General features: G+C 42.7%; 1 protein-coding gene across 2 annotated transcripts in view; it reads left to right on the top strand.

Moving 5' to 3' along the window:
• The window catches only part of LOC123491562 (calcium/calmodulin-dependent protein kinase type IV-like), a 46,438-nt gene extending 23,579 nt beyond the window's left edge, over nt 1-22,859 (top strand). The window contains exons 2-11 of one of the 2 annotated variants that reach the window (XM_045222539.1): nt 14,719-14,797; nt 14,904-14,966; nt 15,072-15,154; nt 15,250-15,322; nt 18,232-18,322; nt 18,601-18,675; nt 19,297-19,372; nt 19,821-19,947; nt 21,236-21,388; nt 21,658-22,859. In XM_045222539.1, coding sequence (XP_045078474.1) covers nt 14,719-14,797; nt 14,904-14,966; nt 15,072-15,154; nt 15,250-15,322; nt 18,232-18,322; nt 18,601-18,675; nt 19,297-19,372; nt 19,821-19,947; nt 21,236-21,388; nt 21,658-21,822 — 985 coding nt within the window. In that variant the 3' untranslated portion in view covers nt 21,823-22,859. The remainder of the gene's footprint in view (nt 1-14,718; nt 14,798-14,903; nt 14,967-15,071; nt 15,155-15,249; nt 15,323-18,231; nt 18,323-18,600; nt 18,676-19,296; nt 19,373-19,820; nt 19,948-21,235; nt 21,389-21,657) is intronic. The other variant, XM_045222540.1, reaches the window with a different exon arrangement.
• Nucleotides 22,860-23,615: the final 756 nt, after the last annotated feature.

The raw sequence follows: 23,615 nt of genomic DNA, 5'->3' as shown, positions 1-23,615 counted from the left end.
CTTGTCACCACTAAAAGCGTCCCAACACAACATAGAATGTACAGATAGTTCCTATCACATAAATACAAGCAAAATCAATATTCAAAATACAAGTTGTACAAATAATAATGATATTATGTAAAACCTATTAATAATGACATTAATAACATTAATAATGACATGAATAACATGTATGGCAGTTAAACTCCCACCAAATCACATCCTTTGGGATTTCACCTCACAAAATGACCATAACATTCATTCTGCTTCAAGCAGTAAAACTGTCTTGTATACAGGCCTGTCAAGATAGACTGGCTTTGTAGTGCGTTTTCCCTGGTTATCTAAGGTTGAGTCACTAATTAACAGTTTTACCTTTCTGACTCTTCCATCAGTGCTAGGGTACACCTGTGCTACTCTTGCTAATCTCCATTGATTTCGTGGAGAGCAGTCCTCTTGTAGGATGACAATGTCATTAACCTTCGTATTTCTCTTATCCTTTTGCCATATTTGTCTTTGCTGAAGATTAAGGAGGTACTCCTTCTTCCACCGTGTCCAGAATTCGTTTGCCAAGAACTGTACCTGTCGCCATCTCTTGCGGAGGTAGAGATCCTGACTCACAAACTGACCAGGAGGGGGAGTTGTTATCTTTGACTTCATCATGAGGATATGGTTGGGAGTGAGAGGTTCAAGACTTGTTGGATCATTTAAGTGCTCTGTTGTCAGAGGTCTGCTATTTACGATAGCCATCACTTCATACAGGAAGGTTCTAAGTGATGCACTGTCAAGTCTTTTAGCAGATTGGTCAAGGATCGCTGTTAGAACGCTTCTGATGGTCCTAATTTGTCTCTCCCATACACCTCCCATGTGACTTGATGATGGGAAGTTCATAACAAACTCACATCCATGTTCCTTTACCTGTTCATGATCCAGGTCCTTCATTGCATTCATGAACTCTCCTTTAGCGCCAACAAAGTTGGTGCCTTGATCACATCTCAACTGTCTTACATTTCCACGTATTGCAATGAATGCACGCAGTGCATTGATGAAAGCATCTGTAGTGAGATCATCAAGCATTTCAATATGTATGGCTCTAGAACACATACAAGTGAAAAGAAGACCATATCTTTTCAGTTCCTTTCTCGCTTCTTTCACATAGAATGGTCCGAAGCAATCTATACCACAATATGTGAATGGAGGGGTCATTTCCAGTCTCTCGTCTGGCAAGTCTGCCATCTTTGGTTCCTGTGTGTTCCTTCTATACTTTCTGCATGTTGTGCATTTGTAGATGTGCGAGGCAACTGCGCTGCTGCAACCTGTAACCCATATACCATTGGATCGCAATTCATTGACAGTTATTCCTCTTCCTTGATGATGCACCTTTTCATGGTAGTGCTTGATGAGTAAAGAAGACACATGACTTGCCTTAGGTACAATGGCAGGATGCTTTACATGTGGATGAAGGGCAGATCTTGTCAAACGTCCTCCAACCCTGAGCACACCGTACTCATCGACAAAGGGACTTAGTTTGTGTAGCTTGTTTGTTTTGTCTTTGGGTTTTACTTCCTTGCATTGCTTTATACCTTTGATTTCAGTGCTGAATACTTCCGTTTGAACCAATTTGATGATGAAAAGCTCTGCTTCCTGTCTTTCCTCAACACTTGTGGCTTCATTTGTTTTAAGTTTGAGACCCTTGATTTGCTTAGCATGGCGCTTAAGACGAGCAATAGCTTTGACGGCTCTTTTCCAGTCAGAAAACCTTGTCAGGCGGTCTAACAATGTCCTGTCCTCTTTTGCTTTTGTGTTGAGCACCTGGGCCTTTCGAAGTTCTGGATCATTGTCAGTGACCTCACTTACTTTGACGTCTTCTATGGGCAGCTCTCTTTTCCACAGAAAATCTGGCCCATTAAACCAAGTTGAAGCTACAAGCTAATCTGCCTTTAGGCCTCTTGAAGCATGATCCGCAGGATTATCTTCAGAACGTACAAATCGCCATTGCTTTGAATCTGTAGTGGACTTGATTCTTTGGATTCTGTTAGCCACAAAGACGTGGAATCGTCTTGCATCATTGTTTATATATCCAAGGACAACCTTTGAGTCTGTCCAAAAATGTTCTTGAAGACCATCTATTTCGAGCTCCTTTCTGAGCACAACACTTGTCCTTGCTGCTACCACTGCTGCAGATAACTCAAGGCGTGGTATTGTGGTCACTTTGGTGGGGGCAACACGTGCTTTCCCCATGACTAACGAACAATGGACATCCCCATTGGTGTTGATTGTTCTGAGATAACCACACTCCCCATAGCCTGTGACGCTGGCATCTGAGAAGTGGTGAAGCTCGTACTGTTTGACATCTATGAAGTTTGCTGGAATATAGCACCTTCTGATCCTTACATTAGACAAGTTTTGTAGATCTTGTAGCCAAGATTCCCACTGTGTCTTGAGCTCCTCTGAGAGTGGTTCATCCCAACCGGCCTTGTCTCGACACAGTTGTTGCAATATCTGCTTTCCTAGGAGAATGAATGGGGCTACGAACCCCAATGGATCGTAGATGGAAGCTAAATAATAATAATAATAATAATAATAATTGTTGATAGCACTCCTCTTCTGGTCAACGGGTGTTCCTTGACTGTAACTCTGAGCTGAAAGTCATCAGAGGACACGCACCATTGCACTCCGAGAGCTCTTTCCATGAGTGGCTCTCCCAAAGCCATATCAAGGTTTTTTGACACTTTCAGCGCACTCTTCCTTTGGTATTGATTTCAATACATGCTTGCTGTTGGAGACGAACTTATGTAGTCTTAGCTTGCCTGTGCTGCAAAGACCTCTTGCTTCCTTGATGAGTTGAATTGCCTCAGCATCAGACGTTACACTCACCAGTCCATCGTCAACATAAAAATTCCTTTGGATGAATTTAACAGCGTTTTGGTTAAATTGATCCTGACCTTTAGCGGCTAGATGTTTGAGACCAAAATTGGCACAGCCGGGTGAGGAGGCTGCCCCAAACAGATGGACTTTCATCCGGAAAGTTGATGGCGGAGACATCAGGTCACCATTCTCCCACCATAAGAACCTCAGGTAGTCTTGGTCTTCTGGTCTTACATGGAACTGATGGAACATTCGCTCCACATCACACATAATAGCAATTGGGCCCTTGCGAAACCTGCAGAGAACTCCCACCAAGGTATTTGTGAGCTCTGGCCCAGTAAGAAGGTGGTCATTCAATGACGTGTCTTGGAATCTTGCTGAGCAATCGAAGACGACGCGTATCTTTCCAGGCTTTTGAGGGTGGTATACCCCGTGGTGGGGAATATACCAGGCTGGATGATTGTTGAGTTCCTTTTCGGGAACCTTCTCAGCATCACCACGAGCAATGATATCTTTCATGAAGTTCATGTAGTCTGAGCAGTATTTCTGGTCTCTCTTGAGCCTTCGTTCCAAGCCTCTTAGACGCTGAACAGAACATGACTTATTATTGGGTAGATTTGGTCTGTCTTGTTTGAAAGGTAAGGGCATTTCATAATGACCATCTTGTTTGTGTTTGATTTCATCTCTCAGCTTAGTCAAGAAGTGGAGATCTTCCTGAGAGACGGTTGCATCTTCTTCAACTCTTTCACTGAAATCAGATTCTAGTACCTTAATTACATCATTTGGACTGATCATTTCCTTGATCTGAGTCTTGCAAACATAGTGAACATCACCTTTGAGCTTGATTGTTGGTTTGGGTTCAGGTGTCACTTTCCTTACAATGATGCGGTGACTTACTCCAATTGCATCACTGTAGTGCTCTTGTGGGTCACCATAACTCACTATGCTCCAACCTAGATCAGTTCTCTGAGCAAAGGGTTCGTTTTCTTCTCCACATACGACTTCTCTGGGCATTAGCGCTTGTGGGCAATTGTATCCGATTAGCAGACCAATTTCACATTCCTTTGGCGGTGCAATGTGTTCTGCAAGATGCTCCATATGAGGCCATGCTTTAGCGGTCTCTGAAGTTGGAATGTGTGTCCGATTGGCAGGGATAAATTCACGAGTGTACGTTGTTGGCACTGTGATCTTCTTAGAGGAGAATAGACCTCTTATTTGTAGGTATTTGAGTCTTTTACAGGGTACAATTGTCCTTTTTGACGACATTGTAGATAGTTTCAGCTTCACTTGTTCCGTGTTCGTATCTAGAATGTTTGCTACTTCCTCAAGAATGAAGGAAGAATCACTTTGTGAATCTAGCAGAGCATAGACAAGAACTTCCTTACTTGAATCACTTTGCGTTGACACATAGACAGGTACTATCGCTGAAGTCTGTGTAGTATTGCCATCTTGCACAACTCTGTTGGATGTGGTTTCCTTGATAACCTCTTGTGTTGACAGTAGCTTTCTTTCCTTGCCATAACTTATGTCTTTAGATGTTTCCCCCTTTTGGTTCTTGTTTTGAGCGATCTTCGTGTAGGCATGTGGGATGACGTTTTGAGCAGGTGTCACAGACCATCCGGCTACTGCAGCTCTTGGATTGATGGCCAGGACTTAAACATCCGAAGCACAGTCTTTCATTCTGAATGAACTTGACTCGTTCGCGACTGTCCTTTCAATGAATTTGAAGCACTTGTGTAAACTGTGTCCTAATTTCTTACATAACACACATGTGACTATGTTTCTCTCACTGATGTTAGTTGTGAAGATCTTGGCACCTACAGTTTGGTTCTTGATCTTTGCTTTATCAGGTTCACTTTGTCGTAATGCGTTGTAGGATGTTATAGGGTTGCACGCAATACTAGCTTCCATCGACAGGAATGTCACAAAATAGTTAAAGCTTGGGAACCTTCTGTGTTCCAGTTGGTATTGTGTGGCCCTTCGGTTCCATCTGCTACTTAACCAGTCGGGTAGTTTGGCAGCTAGTTTTTGATTCTCAATATCATCATTAAGAACCTTTAGACTCTCATTGTGAGCAATAGCGAATTCACAACTACTTAGAAAGTCTACAAATTTTCTTAAGTCTGCACTCTCCTTAGGAGCTAGTTTTGGCCAAGCATGTAATTTGTCTCGGAAGGCCTTGGCAATCACAAACGGCTCACCATAACGTTCCTTGAGCAGGTCCCATGCTGCATGATATGAATCTTCTGAATCGATCAGAAAATAACCTTCTACTGCTTCTTTAGCTGCTCCTCCCACATATTTCTGAAGGAAGAAGATTTTCTCTGCAGCTGGAATATTTTTTCTCTCAATCAGTGTCTGAAAGGAAGACTTACAATGGTTAAACTTGAGTGGATCCCCACAAAAAATTGTAGGCTCTGGAATGGGAAGCCTATTTGCTGATATAGCCTCAGCCAGGACTTTCACAAGCTCTCTTGTGTCGTTTTGAAGCACACTTCTTGGAGCCACATCCCTTAGTGGTTGTGGGTGCTGATACACAGGATTCACCTGATCAATTGGTTGCTCAAATGTAGGCAGCTCAGACTTATGTGGAGTAAGCCTTTGGTCTGGATACAACTCATTTTCGTCATAGACTTGAAGCCTTGCTCTGGCCGCGTTCAGTCTTTTTATCTCCTCTAAACGTCCAAGCTCTCTTTTTAAGTCTTCTACATATATTTTCCTTGCAGCATTCTCTTCTTGCTGTTTCTTTAAGAGCAAAGCTTCTTGTCTCTCCTTTTCTATCTTACGTTCAGTCTCTTCTCTTTCGCCTTGAAGACGACGAGTTACTGCAGCTACTTCTTGCTCTGCAACTATCTTCTTGTCCTCAACTTCAAGTCTTTGGAGTTTCTCTTGGTGGCACTCTTGCTCAGCCATAATCTTCAACACAGCCTTTGTGGCTGCATACTCAGCAGCGGCTTCTTGTCGTTTAACTGAGGATACATTAGAGCGAATGGAAGTGGCCTTAGAAGACTTAAAGTCTGGAGATGACACACTGGAAATCGTAGATGCGAATACGGAGCTTGCATCCGGCCAAATCAGTTCCTCCTTTGTTCCTTGAATTTGAGATTGCGCGTTGTGTACAACAATCTTGGTGACTGATATACATTTATCCAGCTTGCGGCGCATCTCGTGAGCTGGGCTGTCAATCCTGCGATATTCTTCATAAACATTATTCAGTTCAGATAACTCTCTTTGAATAGTGCTGCTGTGTTCGTGTAGGATGTTGCTTGGATCTTGTTTTGTAACTGATTTCTTAGCCACCTTAGTTAAAACTTTCCAGCGTTCATAAATGCTGTCAAAGCGAATTAGTAGTTATTTTGTTTTTTCTTTCTGAAATTCTTTTCCCTTTTCCGTTAATGTACGGGCTCTTCCACTTCGTCGAGGCTCTTCAGACTGTACTGCTTCTTGTACAACGCTAGACTCATCTGTCTGCTCTGTCTCTTCTACTGGCTCTACGAGTGATCCTTTACACTGACTCTCTTTACTTCTATGTGACATATTAACTTATTTGAAAGTAACCTGTACACAAGACAGTTGTCTTAAATAAACAGTAGAGTTTACAACAAACATTTTACAAAAAGAAATACTCAAGAGAATAGAATATGCCAAGTTAAGTTATTGTCTTTGAAATTAACCCTTCAGAATAAAGGCAGGCATTATAAAGATTTTGAAATGTTGCAGAATCACTCAAAATAACAGCTTTCTTAAATGCACAAACATAAATCCTCTTCTTAAGTAAATCAATGACTTATATTCAATGAAATAAAGAATTATCAATATCGCTAAATCACTTACATTAATGTCTCTTAATATCTTGTTACACACTGTTATGTTACTTGGCTACACACAGCCCTTTGAAGTCCTTTATATTTTCCAATCCTTGTGTCACCTTTTCAGAACACAAACTTAAGTGTCTGACTTACGGACGTCTTCATGAAAAATAAAAACGGATGAACTTGTGTGAGTCCTTTAACACTGAACAGTGGCTTATCTGTGAGTCCGTCTTGACGAGCCGTCTTGCAGAGCAGGTCAGGAAACGATCACGCAGACTCGAGTTCGACTATCACTCCCTCCAGGAAATACACGACGCCGCTGTTCTGGTTACTGATGGATTTATTCTTCTACTAAATTCTCCACCGTCATCAATCCACCGTCGAACTGTTTAAATACATTTCAACACATGCACAAAAAACAAGTTGGTGTTCACGTTACAGAAACCTTGCACGTAAATATGCGCGACAAATCATTAACATAATGAACATACCTCGCTGGCTGCACACAACTGAGAGGGAAATGGGTCCACTTAGAAACAAGAATACTTGTAAATAAACACGTCGTTAATTTAACTTATCTTTCAGAGTACTAAACTTTACCACCGCTACTTTACCGCGATGTCTGGAACTTGTCACCACTAAAAGCGTCCCAACACAACATAGAATGTACAGATAGTTCCTATCACATAAATACAAGCAAAATCAATATTCAAAATACAAGTTGTACAAATAATAATGATATTATGTAAAACCTATTAATAATAATTATAATAATAATTAGTCATTTAGCAGACGCTCTTATCCAGAGTGACTTACAGGAGCAATTAGGGTTAAGTACCTTGCTCAAGTGCACATCAACAGATTATTCACCTAGTCGGCTCGGGGATTCGAACCAGCAACCTCTCGGTTACTGGCACAACGCTCTTAACCACTAAGCTACCTGCTGCCCTAATAATGACATGAATAACATTAATAATGACATGAATAACATTTATGGCAGTTAAAAATAGCTTGGTCCTTTTCACTGTAATAGCTACTGTAAATTGGACAGTGAAGTTAGATTAACAAGAATTTAAGCTTTCTGCCCATATAAGACATGTCTATGTCCTGGACATTTTGCTGTTACTTACAACAGTCATGCTAATCACATTAGCGCACGTTAGCTCAACTGTCCCCTATACGGGACACCGATCCTGTAGAGGTTAACTGACTTGCCTACTTAAATAAAGGTTAAATAAAAAATTAATAAACAACTGAGAGTAGGGGAGGCTATGCTTTGTTTTTAATCAAATACAATGAAATGGGGAAGAAACATGAGTGTTTTATGTTTCTAAATACGTATAGTAATAAGTATACAGGCACCAAATCACATATTGTTCCATGCGCATATGGGCAGTGTGCATCACGGCTGGATAGGCTGTGTTTCCGCTGTCAAAATTCATGCCATAACTAACTGTGTTACCGCTAAAACCAGCTTTTGGTTGGTCTTAAATATCCCTACCAGCGCTGCCTGAAATTAGCACTTTGGATCATGTTTTTAAGGACACGCCTCAGAAATGTCCATGCCTCAGTAAATTGCCGAACTGGCGTTAGGGCTGGAAAATGCTAGTGCGCCAGTTTTTACATGACGAAATTGCAAAGTAAAGTGCATGTGACACTAGCGCCGCCTTTACGCCAGCCGAGAATAGAGCCCATTGCATTATACTTAGGGTTGAATATAGGCTATCTTTGTTGGCTCAGGTGGGCTTAGTCCACAGGAGTTTACAGTACCAAACACCTGATTGTTACTATAGGTGGTCTTACACCTTGTAAGGTGAGGCCGATATGTTAATTTATAGTGTATGATCAGACTAACTATACGTCTGCAAGGTTGACAAGTGACAAAATATATCTTAGCGTTGGCAAGTTGAATGTTGAACATATAGCTTTACATGGCTTTGGGTATAGCACTTATACCATCACTAGGGCCAGGCGTTTACCCTGATCAGGAATAATTATGGGCTACCTACCTAGGGCTCGTGCTTTTCATGCTCAATTCACATGGTCTGGAATAACTCCTAGCCCCAGTTATACCATCACACACAGTTAAAGCTTTGGACTTTGAGCATTCTCAATCGGAGACCAGAGGGAAGCTATTTGGCTCTGCGTCTGAGCAGACAGGCAGTGGCCCCAGCTGAATGCATGAATGTAGCTCATCTTTCTCCTGAGAGGAGCAGCAGCATCTCTGCTGGGATTACATAATGCTGTGTGAGTACAACACTGAAACAGGAGCAACAGCATCTCTGCTGGGATTACATAATGCTGTGTGAGTACAACACTGAAACAGGAGCAGCAGCATCTCTGCTGGGATTATATAATGCTGTGTGAGTACAACACTGAAACAGGAGCAGCAGCATCTCTGCTGGGATTACATAATGCTGTGTGAGTACAACACTGAAACAGGAGCAGCAGCATCTCTGCTGGGATTACATAATGCTGTGTGAGTACAACACTGAAACAGGAGCAGCAGCATCTCTGCTGGGATTATATAATGCTGTGTGAGTACAACACTGAAACAGGAGCAGCAGCATCTCTGCTGGGATTACATAATGCTGTGTGAGTACAACACTGAAACAGGAGCAGCAGCATCTCTGCTGGGATTACATAATGCTGTGTGAGTACAACACTGAAACAGGAGCAGCAGCATCTCTGCTGGGATTACATAATGCTGTGTGAGTACAACACTGAAACAGGAGCAGCTTGTGTCATATAAAGGCAGGCAGCAATGAGCTGCAACAGCAAAGATATGCCTTCATTCAGATTACTTGTTTTGTTGGTTTAGAAAAGCTTGAGGGTTTATTTGAGTTTCATTCAATCGGTAGAACTTCTACAGTTGTAGTTACATAGTCATATTGTTGAGTAGTATAAATAATATAAATGTCTTTTGGGGGTTTAGGCCCAGTTTACTGTAATGCACTGTAATACGACAAATTCATTTTGTGAAAGCTCTACATGAGTTAAATTCAAATGACTATGATTGAAAAGAACCAGTAGTTTTTAAATTGAAGTTCATTTGTTATTTTCATTCATGCTGTGTAAAGCCACATGACAGGCACTAATCCTGTACAGTCCTGTTGAGGACGACAACCATCAGTTGTGTAAAAGATTAATGAGACATTTATTTTAAACAATGGGCATCCTAAATTGTGAGTGACATTTGCAGTCATCATATTCCACTTGTCCTACATTTGTCCCACTTTATGCTGGTGATATAAATGTGACACTTATTAACTAAAAGAGGGTGAGGTCAGTGTGGTTTCCAGGGGGGAATCGTATTATGCCATTCAGATTGCAGATTATTATTATTATTATTATTATTATTATTATTATTATCCTGTTGTCTGTGTCATCCTCTTCATAGACAGTTCTTATCTTAATGAATCTAATTTGCATAGGCATACTTGTTGCCTCCCACAATGTATCAATGTCACTGTTTTTGCCCAGGGTCGGGTTTTCTTTTATTCCCTCCTAAATGCAATATTGTCTCACCTAAACTTGTCAGCTTCCTGCCTCCTGTTTGTCTCCGGGCCTCTAGAGGTCATCTGTGTTCCCCTCTGCCTTAGTTCTTCCTCGTGTGTGTCAGCTTCCTGCCTCCTGTTTGTCTCCGGGCCTCTAGAGGTCATCTGTGTTCCCCTCTGCCTTAGTTCTTCCTCATGTGTCCTAATTAGCTTGATCCAGGTCACCTGTGCCTTGTTTCCCCTTGTGTATTTTAGCTGTGTGTTTTCCCCTTGTTTCTCACTTGGTTATTGCGTCCTGACTATGTGTCTCCTGCTTTGTCCCACCGTGTCTGTCCTAGTAAGTTGTTCAAAGTTATCTTTAGTTTGTTTTTCTCCCCTCGTGGAGTTGTTTTGTTTTGCCTCCTGTTTTGGAACATTAAATCTACTTGCCTGGAGTATTGCCTTGGGTGTTTCATTTGGGTCCTACAACACCTCCTCTGTGGCTAAGGGGTAGTACCCCCAGCTCTCCACATCTGAGACCGGAGTTTCTAGCCCGGCTTGTGACAGATCATTTCTAAAGCTTTGGGACTCCAGCGAACCACAGTGAGAGCCATTAACCACAAATGGTGTTTCTGTCACAAGCCGGGCTAGAAACTCCGGTCTCAGATGTGGAGAGCTGGGGGTACTACCCCTTAGCCACAGAGGAGGTGTTGTAGGACCCAAATGAAACACCCAAGGCAATACTCCAGGCAAGTAGATTTAATGTTCCAAAACAGGAGGCAAAACAAAACAACTCCACGAGGGGAGAAAAACAAACTAAAGATAACTTTGAACAACTTACTAGGACAGACACGGTGGGACAAAGCAGGAGACACATAGTCAGGACGCAATAACCAAGTGAGAAACAAGGGGAAAACACACAGCTAAAATACACAAGGGGAAACAAGGCACAGGTGACCTGGATCAAGCTAATTAGGACACATGAGGAAGAACTAAGGCAGAGGGGAACACAGATGACCTCTAGAGGCCCGGAGACAAACAGGAGGCAGGAAGCTGACACACACGAGGAAGAACTAAGGCAGAGGGGAACACAGATGACCTCTAGAGGCCCGGAGACAAACAGGAGGCAGGAAGCTGACAAAACTAGTGTTGCATTTAGAGTTTATGGGATTAGCTAAACGCTGACACTACACATCCAAGTATATCTGACCAAATTATGAAAGACAAGTGTTGTAATTTTGAAATCCGTAAAGTAAGTGTGGAAGAGGTGAAAAAAGTAGTGTTGTCTATCAACAATGACAAGCCACGGGGTCTGACAATTGAGGATAATAGTGGACGATATTGCAGCTCCTATTTGCCATATCTTCAATTTAAGCCAATTAGAAAGTGTGTGCCCTCAGGCCTGGAGGGAATAAAAAGTTATTCCCCTACCTAAGAATAGTAAAGCCCGACTCAAATAGCCGACCAATCACATTTTACATTTTAGTCATTTAGTAGACGCTCTTATCCAGAGCGACTTACAGGAGCAATCAGGGTTAAGTGCCTTGCTCAAGGGCACATCGACAGATTTTTCACCTAGTCGGCTTGGGGATTAGAACCAGCGACCTTTCGGTTACTGGCACAACGCTCTTAACCACTAAGCTACCAATCAGCCTGTTACCAACCCTTAGTAAACTTTTGGAAAAAATTGTGTTTGACCAGATACAATGCAATTTTTCAGTAAACAAATTGACCACAGACTTTCAGCATGCTTATAGGGAAGGACATTCAACAAGCACAGCACTTACACAAAAATATTGTGGGGGCTGTTTTGTTATACTTTTGACATTATTGATCATAGTCTGTTGCTGGAAAAATGTATGTGTTGTGGCTTTACACCCCCTGCTATATTGTGGATAAAGAGTTACCTGTCTAACAGAACACAGAGGGTGTTATTTAATGGAAGCCTCTCCAACAAAATCCAGGTAGAATCCAAGCCCATTCTGATATTATCTTGGTGCTGTGGATGGATATGGCCATTCCAGAATTATGAATATGATCCATTAGTCAATTACTGGAACTCATCACTGATGATCTTGGATGGAGCTCTCTGGCCTTGATGTAGAAGACCAATTTGTTAGTTAAATGATCCCACAATTGAATCCCTTATCAGAGAAAAGCCTTTCTGAATCTGATTATATTAATAGCTAATTTTCTCTCTGTGTGTGTGTGTGTGTGTGTGTGTGTGTGTGTGTGTGTGTGTGTGTGTGTAGACCTCTGTTCAGTTTAGTGGCTAGATCTGTAGATGTAGATCTCTTTTGCCAGTCTCTGCACAGTTTAGCACTAGAACTGACAGCAACAATAACCTTCATTCTCAGGGTGTCATCCTTCCAAGCTAAATGAACCAGCATCTTCACTCATCTGCTGTCTGTACAATGACTTCAGGATGAAATAATGTTTATCTCTGCTTGGGTTGAGAGGTTCAACACAATGCTAAATAATTCATGAAAATCATGGAATAAGTATGACAGAAACAATGCAGGAAGAAGTTGAATTGTTCTGTACAACATTAACATTTAATGATTTAATGAAATTAGGCATTGTAGACATTACAGGGAGAGATCCAAGGAGGGAGGAGGGTACGCTAGGATGAGGTAATCTAATCAGCCTGATAACAATTTGATGATATTTAGCTATTAGTGTTTATTTGATTTGCGTCATTTGCTCAGATAGGCCTACGCCTTTGCCCCTGAGATCCATTGCACAATAATAGAGTACAATCCAAGTGTAGCTTTTCATCTGAACTCTCTCTCCTCAGACTCTTGGATGTTGTTGTGCTTAGATTGAAGCTGTGATCTGGCTGTCATGCCTGCCTTATGTCTGTTCACATGGACCAGCCGTGATGGTCTTCCCCACGAGAGAGAGAGAGAGAGAGAGAGAGAGAGAGAGAGAGAGAGAGAGAGAGAGAGAGAGAGAGAGAGAGAGAGAGAGAGAGAGAGAGAGAGAGAGAGAGAGAGAGAGAGAGAGAGAGAGAGAGAGAGAGAGAGAGAGGGAGAGAGAGAGAGAGAGAGAGAGAGAGGAAGACAGAGAGACAGAGAGAGAGAGAGACAGAGAGAGAGAGAGAGAGAGAGAGGGGAAGACAGAGAGAGAGAGAGAGGGAGAGAGAGAGAGTGTTCAGTTGGTAGAGCATGGCGCTTGCAAAGCCAGTATAATGGGTTTCATTCCCGGGACCACACATACGTAAAATTTGTGCACGCATGACTGTTAAGTCGCTTTGGAACAAAGCGTCTGCTGAATGGTATATATTGAAAGAGAGAGAGAATGTGTGGGAGAGAGGCAGGACAAGGAGAGAGAGAGAATGTGTGGGAGAGAAAGAGAGAGGGAGAGAGATAGAGAGGAGGTGTGTGGGAGTAAGAGAGAGAAAGAGAGGGGGCAAGAGACAAAGAGAGGGGGAGAGAGAGTGTTCTGTAGTAATGGTGAGTATTGGGGTCTGGACTCCTAATGGGAGCCCATATGCTTTCCTCTGAACACAAAAGCTGCCTATCTCTCTCTCTCTCCCTTTCTCCCTCTTCCCTCTCCCTGCTAATTGTAAGCTGTGCAAACAAATTAGATGTATTTGCGCATTGGAATTTAGCCTACCTTTTTATGTACTGCTGTACTGCAACACAGTGTGGATTCCTCTTGCTTTCTTGGACCCATTATAGCAATCTTCTCTTTAAACTCTCATCTCAACTCCTCTGACACTAGCAGGGTCAGGTTGTACATGTGAAAGATGCTAAATGCAAAGTGGAATTATATTCAGAACTAACAGTACTACTTTTTATGTTTGAATACATTTAAAGTAGATCTTAGTTAGTTTTGTCTTAGGGTAGGAGTGCTGATCTAGGATCAGGTCCCCCCTGTCCATATAATCATATTCATTATGATCTAAAAGGCCAAACAGATCCTAGATCAGCACTCCTACTCTGAGAGGCCCAGGGATTTTAATTAAAGAGGTGAACAAACTGCTAACCCATTTCAACTGATGTTTAAACCTGAAGGAATATAGGCCTAATCTCCGTATCTGCCTACTACTGTTGTACTGTATAAGTCTATGGGATTGTGGTGGAATTTGTCTACTTTATTTTGGAGAATTGCCCCACTTACAATTCAGACAAACACTCTAAGTACTGTAGGCTAACCAGCCATAATGGAAGTACAATTCAGACAACCTAAAATGGTTATTCGGCTGTCCCCATAGGAGAACCCTTTGAACAACTCTTTTTGGTTCCATGTAGAACCCTTTTCGGTTCCATGTGGAACCCTTTCCACAGAGGGTTCTACATGGAACCCAAAAGCGTTCTACCTGGAACCAAAAAGGGTTCTACCTGGAACCAAAAAGGGTTATCCTATGGGGACAGCCGAAGTACCCTTTTGGAACCCTTTTTTCTAAGAGTGTAGGCACTGTAGGCTGCCCAGCCATAATGGAAGTACAAAATAACCACATCAAAGCCTATTCACCATTTCCCGGGAGTCAGTGTCTTGGGCGCTGTGCACAATGTGTTGCTACTCCCTACCCACTTGACAGTTGTTCTTGTAGCTTAACTGTGTATTCCCTCTGCATTTAGGGGAGCAACGTCGGTGGTGTGCAGATGTCGACAGAAGGGAACACAGAAGCCGTACGCAGTGAAAACACTGAAGAAAACAGTAAGTTCTCACTGGATGTTCATCATGGTCTTAGTGTAATTTTTTACCCAGAGAGTACAACAGGCTAATTTTTCTTCCTTAACCCAGTTCTATTTTGTTCCTGCAGGTGGATAAGAAGATAGTTAGGACAGAGATAGGTGTTCTACTTCGACTCTCTCACCCTAACATTGTGAGGGTTCTACACACTTTTGTGCTGTCTTTGCCTAGAATTAACGATTGTTATTATGTTTTTTATTGATACTGAATTTATGTTTTTTTTATTTATTTTTTTCAGATCAAACTAAAAGAGATCTTTGAGACCCCATCAGAGATCAGTCTGGTCTTGGAGCTTGTGACTGGAGGAGAGCTATTTGATAGGTTAGTTAACTGCCCTAATGGTCACACGCACACGCACACTCACACACTCTGTGCCATTCCTCTGTTACAACAATCACAACATGTTTTTCTCTCAGGGTTGTGGAGAAGGGCTTCTACACTGAGCGGGATGCTGCTGATGCTGTCATACAAGTATTAGAAGCTGTTGCAGTAAGCTGACTTCCTTTCTCTGACACCTGTCAGAAAGTAGGCTAAAAAATGTCTAGCAAACTCTGACATACTGTAATGCTTTTGACCTGCATAGCTGGGAGGCACCATCACACATTCACACCGCCTTCCCCTTATCTATACATTGTAAAGAACAAAACGTGTCTGTCTCTCACTGAGCTATCTTTGAAATGTCATCAACATGGACCAAGGCATATGTCTTCTTCCTCATGTTAGGAGTCCTGTTAGTGTCTTCCATGATCCTCTGTTAGATTGCTGTTGCTAAGGAGATGAAATAGTAAAACAGGGATTTTTTTTAACACATAGACCCTTTTCCAGTACACGACACACTGACGTCACACACACATGCGCCCATGGTAAGAAAGCCATCGCCAACTGCGCCCATTCAACATAGCCTAGATTTATGTTTTTATTACTTCTAAACAAAATACTTTTTGGGGGTTCTCATAGGCTTACAGTTAGGTTTTGATTCTTGCTTGAACAGTCGCTAAGATTATATTTGGTTGTGGTCTTTGCAAAAAAAATATTTTGGATTCAGCAGTTGTTAGCTAGAATGCTGAAGCTCATTGATGTAGCAAAAGCTAGCCAAAGAGCCATTTTACTGGTTGAAGTTGAAGTATTTTTTTAAAGTATAATGCAGTTGATTTGCGATGATGACATGAACATTATATTAAGTAGGACATTCATACGAGCCTTAACATCCTATTATAATCCAAAAGTAGTGTGAAATGCACTCATAAGCAACATGTAAATAGAGGATTGTTTTTGCTGGCGTTCTATAACAACTCCCCCTTGTTCTGTCACCATCTTGTGCACATCGCCCTCGTGCGGCAATGTTTGCAAACACAGAGGGGTCTATTTAAATCAGCTCAGGGCTTGGTGGTGTAGTCAGTCTGAAACAGCTGCTGTTTTCCCAACGGGTTTACTGAGGAGAGAAAAAACGGGATTTCTGAAGCCTCCAGGTCTTTTTGAAGTTTCCTTGTGTTGTTGAGCAAGCGTCGAGGAAGTCTTTGTTCCGTGTTGATTGGGAGTGATTTATTTACAGTGTACACGGCCACTTCGGAAACGGCAGAGAGGTTCTGCGGTCTGTCTGTTACATGATCAAAGCCATCTGGATATCTAGCTAACGTCCCAGTGGAGCATCTTGGTAGCCTCATGTCCCGCCAATCTCACTGGCACGTCTACACTTAAGTCCCCACTCTGTTTGTGACAGATTTGAGTCCTTTATTATAGGCACCTCATTTGGTGTTATCTTATCATCACAATGTGTTGATTATTTTGGACATGGAGAATCTGGAACCACGTTTTAGATCCGTTGTTAAGTTCTTTACTGTCAAAAGACGGTATTAGGTTAGCTAATGTTCTTGATGTTGAGACTTACCATTGAGAGCTAATATTTTCCTCATTGGCCAAATACATTGGCTAGCCCACCTCTCAGGTACTTTACTTTCTCTATCAGAAGAGATCCACTGTCAATGAGAACACAGAGCTGTGTCGTTGGCCTATTGGCCAGAATAGCTTATTTTGAGTGGTGCTATGGCAGCCGTGGGAGACCTGAGATATCTGTGGTGGTGTGTGCGTGTGCGTCCCGCCTTCTCTTCATCCCTTCATCCCACCATCCCACTCTCTACTTGTCGAGAGGACACCTTATCTGTGTCAGCTCCATCGAGCTTTGTGCAGGAGAGGAGAATTCCCCTCTGACATCAGAGCCATTACACCGAGGGGTTGTCACAATACATAGTGTGGGGAGAAAATTATGCCTTCATTCACTGTGAACGAGATCTATTCAACCTAGCCATTCCCAATTAGAAAAGATGACTGTTTTTGTTGCATAATAAGGGTAGCTCATTCGGTACTAACCTTGATGCTTATAATTTTCATGCCAGTGGAATAGAATGTGGTTCTTTAACAGCTTAATGTTACATAAGAAACTAGGGATTTGCATAACCACCAACCCACCCACAGTGTGCAGAAGATAAGTTATACAAGAAGGTTGCTTTACAAACAAATATCATTATCAAGACAGTGAGCCATAGAGTAGGTCTATACTCTATACCTTATCCATGACACCACAAAGTCTTTGAATGTATTGCTTTCCCTCACTTGAATCCCACCTCGTCTTTTCAATGGCCAGCTTATCAAGGTAGCTGCCTTGTGCTGCTGTTTTCTGTAACTGGGCAGACTTCTATGGCTCACATTGCCTTGTTTGATGAGTTACCGTGTTAACACGGGTGAAAGTACTCACTGAACCCAAGAATAGTTTAAAACATACTTTAAATCATGTTTACGTCCAGTACACAGTATCATAGCACAGTGTACAGGTAGCTGCCAAAATAAAGGAAACACTAACATAAGGTGTCTTAATAGGGTGTTGAGCAGCCAGAACAGCTTCAATGCACCTTGGCATATGTTCTACAAGTCTCTGGAACTCTATTGGAGGGATGCGACTCCATTCTTCCGGCAAAACAAATTGTTGATGGTGGTGGAAAACGCTTACTCAGGTGTCGCTCCAAAAGTGTTCAATTGGGTTGACATCTGGTGACTGATACACACACACACACATACACACACACACACAGACACACACAGTGTAATACACAGTTCAGAATAGACAACGATAAGATAGAGGTTGTGAAAGATAGTTCAACTTTGTATTTTGTTTACCCATAGAGCATTTTCAACAGTGCACTATAAAGCAGGAATGTTATGGTTCTGTGTAGAAAATGAATTGTGGGAGCGGGCGCCGATTCATTCGGCGGTGCTGAATCCCAAAATCCCCAAACAGTCCAGCCCCATACCCCAGCAGACAGATCAATAGCACACAACGTGTGTAGGAGTCAGACAGCCACCTGGGTGCTATGGTGTTGTCTTGTGTCTTTGTATTTGTCCAGTACCTGCATGAGAACGGCGTGGTGCATCGAGACCTGAAACCTGAGAACCTCCTATACGCCACCGCAGCACCAGACGCTCCCCTCAAAATAGGTTGGTGGGGTTACTCAATACCCTGTGGGATTCACTACCATTATCCCAAACAACATCCATTGACTCTGTTGTGCTATCAGAGACAGAGCTGACTTGATCAGACATAATTGGGGAATCAATGCCAACGATTATATTCTATTATTGGAATGATCTATTTTCTATTGTATTCTATTCTACCGGTATTTTATTCTACTATTTTATTCTAATACCAGATATGAGGACTTCCAGAAAGAGGCATAATCTTTAATATATCTCTGTCTCTGTCTTTCATTTTGCAGCTGATTTTGGTCTGTCGAAGATCATCGATGATCAGGTCACAATGAAGACTGTTTGTGGTACACCAGGATACTGTGGTGAGCTGTAACCCATTACTGTGATGATTTTTCATTCACTTGGAACATAATATTTGCTAGCTGCTAGACTAGAGATTGCCATTTCAGACCTAGCAGATTTTTGTTGTTTTGGTTGCATGCTTAACTTGCAAAGACTTGAGCAGAGACGGTTACCATGAGGACAGGGTGTATGTTGTAATATTTATCCACATTCTACATAGTACATCCTTGGATAAATCGTTACTGAGTAAGAATTCCCTACTGTGTTTTAACCTCTGTCTCTCTCCTTCCCCGTTATGCTGCCCCTCCCTCCCTCCCTCCCTCCCTCCCTCCCTCCCTCCCTCCCTCCCTCCCTCCCTCCCTCCCTCCCTCCCTCCCTCCCTCCCTCCCTACCTACCCTCCCTCCCTCCCTCCCTCCCTCCCTCCCTCCCTCCCTCCCTCCCCTCCCCCGCCTGCCCTCCCTCCCTCCCTCCCTCCCTCACTCCCTCCCTCCCCACCCGCCCTCCTCGACCTCCCTCCCTCCCTCCCCACCCTCCCTCCCGCCCTCCCTCCCCGCCTCCCCACTCTCCCTCCCTCCCTCCCTCCATCTTGCTCTTCTCTTTTTCATCTCTCCCCTATCTATCCTTCCTCCCCTCTCTCCAGCCCCAGAGATTCTGCGAGGAAGTGCTTATGGACCTGAGGTTGACGTGTGGTCGGTGGGAGTTATCACGTATATCTTGTAAGTGACACCAGACACTCAAAAGTTGGTTTCTGAACCAAGGGTGTTGGTGCATTCCTGTTGTATAGCTTCTGAGTGATTTTGTTTCTTTCACATACTGATTGGTATACATAGTATGTGGGTGTGAGTTCCCCATTATACAGCAAGCCAGGTAATGGTAGTGCAACTGCTAGCAACAGCATTCAGAAGAATCGCTGGTATACAGACTCACTACCAGTTAATGAATATTAAACTGTACAAATAACATATTTTGAAGGCACATCAATCTGGGAGAATAAGAGAGTGTGTGACTAGCAAACCTTAGTGCGAGGAGGATTGCACCTCTAATAGAGTTGTAGCTTAGGCCCCTGTGGCTATCAGATCCTGTCAGACTGTAGCCAGCTATTGAATCAATAGACAGGAACTGTCTGTGGTTGATGTATGCCTCGTATTTCATCCTCTCTCAAAGGCTATGTGGCTTTGAACCGTTCTTCGATGACAGAGGGGACCAGTACATGTTCAAGAGGATCCTCAACTGTGAATATGAGTTTGTCTCCCCCTGGTGGGACAATGTGTCCCTCAATGCCAAGGACCTGGTGAGTTTTATTTACATTTTAGCAGACGCTCTTATCCAGAGCGACTTAGTGAGTGCATATATTTTATTTTTATTTTTTTCATACTGGTCCCCCGTGGGAAACGAACCCACAACCCTGGCGTTGCAAACGCCATGCTCTACCAACTGAGCTACACGGGACTACACGATATTTACTGTTACCAGGGGTGTATTCATTACGCCAATTCTGTCGCAAAACATTTTGTCTGTTGCAAAATGTTTTTCATTGAAAACTAGAGTTTCTATTGGACAAATTCAGGTAGGTCCCATCCCGTTTTGTTCTGTTTGCTTCCGTTTGGTTCTGTTTGGTTCCTAGTTAAGACACCCCTGGGGTCCCGAGGTTACCACAGTCACGCTGGCTGACATTTCCCCCTGGTACTTACGCGTAATTAATAAATCAGTAATTGGTGGAGAATGAAAACCTACTTCCCCTAACCAGCATGAGGGTTCCCTTCTCGTCCTGTACACTACTGGCTTGGCTTCTGAAAGAACATACTGTACTGTACTTCTGTAATGCCCTGCAAACTTCTAGGCCTGCGCTTTAGCATCCGATTGGTTAGACAATTGGTTAGACATATGGTTGCTGGCTGCATTGTAGAAGAGAGGAAGAGGCAAAGTGAGAGGGAGAACTGGGCCCAAAATCTGTCTTCTCCAGCAAGTGGTGCTTTCTCATTTTTTTGGCTCACCAGGCAAGGAGTTTTGTATGGTGGTCAATGATAGTGTCGAATTTGGTCCCCCCCCAGAAAAAATGGTTATTTGCTATGTGTGGCTTATTTGATCGAATAGAAGTTTCGTAATGCTTAGGTTGTTATGAGTGTACTGATATAAATATGGCACGTGACATCCCAGCAACTTTGGGAAAAAAAAACGTTATATCAGAGTTGTGCCATTGACTAGAATGGTCCCACCTGATCTTGCCTCCTCCTGATTGCCTTCCATTTTTTAAGACATTTATTTTAATTGTTAGAGCGGTCAATATATTGGATCATCTGTGATTGTAGCATTGGGTCAGGTGAAATGTTTCCCAGGTGAATGGTCAGTGTGAGTGTGTCCATATAGGTGTGTCTGATTATCAAAGGAGGGTAACTAGAAATCCAGGGCAAACAGGCTACATCCATCTCTTACTGTTCATTCTGAATTTTATCTCCAAATTATGAACTGGGCTGACTTGTTATGTGGACAGAAACCTGCAGAAACAGCATCCAAGAAAATGATGAATTCAGTCTCAGTGACCCAGTTACTAACCATATATACGTGCTGCTGTCCTGTAGGTGAGAAAGCTGATTGTCCAGGATCCAAAGAAGCGGCTGACGACCTTGCAAGCGCTGCAGCACCCCTGGGTGACTGGGAAGGCAGTTAACTCAGCCCATATGGACACTGCTCAGAAGAAACTGCAGGAGTTCAATGCACGCCGAAAACTCAAGGTAGGTACAAAACAACGTTTCTCAATAGGATTTTGTACCGTAGTTGAGGGCAAGTAGTACCATGTCTAATTTATTGATGTCAGGACATTTTAAACTCATGATTGTGTAGTTGTGTCAAGATCCTTTGAATGTATTTGGAAGGCAAGCATAGACAAACATATATGATTGCTATAATACCTTGATTTATCAGCATAGTCACATTGGGCCTACACATGAATCCTAAACTGTGTCAATTAATGATATACTGTGTACTGTGTGTTTGTTGACAGGCTGCAGTAAAGGCCGTGGTGGCTTCATCACGATTGGGCAGCGCTAGCAGTCACGGCAACGCTGACAACAGCAAGAACAGCAACTGCAACAACTCCGCCAATCAAAAAGAGGCACAAGAGGAGCAGCCACGGAACGACCAGTCACAGATCCAGGAGGGATCCTAACTGTGGATCTCCTCTGTCGTTGTCACCCTGTGAAGGCATTCAACCCTCCTGCTAGACTGAAGTTGCTGAGAGGAGCTATGTGGTATTACCATCTGTACTGGCGATACTCTGCTTGGCTTTATTGCATGTGACTGATTTATGAAACGGTGTACAACCATATTGACTCGGCACATTGGAACAACATGCCTACAAGTATTTAAAGTACATGTGAAATCAGAGTTTACGACTGCGCATTCCCATTTCATAACTCACACAACAAGTAGCTTCACTGGATGGTTTAGCTCTTCCATTATACAATGTTATAACTGCAAAATGGTCTCCAAGTGTTCCCAGTATTAATTTGCCAGTTTGTAAATGAATTCATAACAATTGGCAGAATAAGGATAGTAGGTCATTATGTGTTCTGGTAATCATCATGATGCTTTGGTGGCAGAATATAGAATCGATCTAGGTTGATTTTCAATACTGGTTGAGTAAGCCTACAGTATCTGTTTGAAGAACGGGTTTGACACATTTTCCAGATGGTCATAAACTTAACCTTTATTACAACTTCCAAGGAGAATGCCTTATTATTGTATCTTATTAACTGGATTTTACACTCCCTTTGTAAGAAATATTTCATATCTTGTTAAGAATTAGATTAGAAACATGTTAAAAACAATCAATAGCACAATGATTGTATTCAAACGGACTTTCAAGGAACATTAGGTTATTTCGTAGTGCAGAGTTGTTTTAGCATTAAGAACTTTTCACTTTTGTATAGCAAAATATGTTGTGTACAACTGAAAAGGCACCCCAGTTTTTTATTGCCAAATACACAATTTGCAGGGAAATGATGGATGAGTAGATACAATTTTATTTTATTTAGATATTCAGTGCCAAAATTGGTTGAGGCTGCTGCTTTATTTGATAATATCCCACCTCTGTCATATACAATTGAAGAGGGTGTTCTCTTCGTGCAAATATTTATTTCTCATTATAAACTGGGTGGTTCGAGCCCTGAATGCTGATTGGCTGACAAAACATTTATTGTTACTGCTCTAATAACGTTATAATAGCAATAAGGCACCTCAGGGTTTTGTGGTATATGGCATTGCGTCGTGCCTAAGAACAGCCCTTAGCCGTGGTATATTGGCCATATACCACACCCCCCGTACCTTATTGCTTAATTAACCCATTAACTGACATGCCTTGTTATGGAATTCTTTTTTAAATCTACAAAGAAAAAGGTTGGCTATGTATTGAATTTTAGCATGCTTTTGCCTTCAGTATAAAGGAATGATGTGGATAATATTGTCACGAACAGAAGAGGACCCAAGAGCGCAAGTTCAAATTCAGAGTTCTTTATTCAAGGTTACAGGCGGGAAGAGGAGTCCCAGGGGTGTCAGGGGTCTTTCAGGGTCCTCCTGTGGGTACCTGTGCTCCGGGGGTCACCAAATGTCCGGGGGTGTCCAGTCCAAGTGCTTAGTGTGTGTGTTCCCCAGTGATGGAGCGGCGTATCGGGCTGAGGGTGGTGAAACGTCTGGGCACGCTCATCTGGTGGTCGGAGTCCTGGGGGAACACACACACACAACAGCAATATGAATGGCAGGCAGAAGTACAGATCAGGGCTGGGCAAATATCGTGGTGAGAGACAGAAGGCAGAAACGAGTTACCGGAGGGGCTGAAGATCGGAGAGTAGTCGAGGTCCAGAAGGCAGGTTGGGATAGACGGGGCAGTAGAACAAGGAGGCAGTCAAGAAAGGATCGGGTATCACAAACAGGAGTCAGAGCGCAGACAGGCAGGTTACTGGT

The sequence above is a fragment of the Coregonus clupeaformis genome, chromosome 9, assembly GCF_020615455.1.
Source record: "Coregonus clupeaformis isolate EN_2021a chromosome 9, ASM2061545v1, whole genome shotgun sequence".
NCBI classification, from domain to species: domain Eukaryota; kingdom Metazoa; phylum Chordata; class Actinopteri; order Salmoniformes; family Salmonidae; genus Coregonus; species Coregonus clupeaformis.
This window is presented reverse-complemented; position numbering and strand designations above follow the sequence as displayed.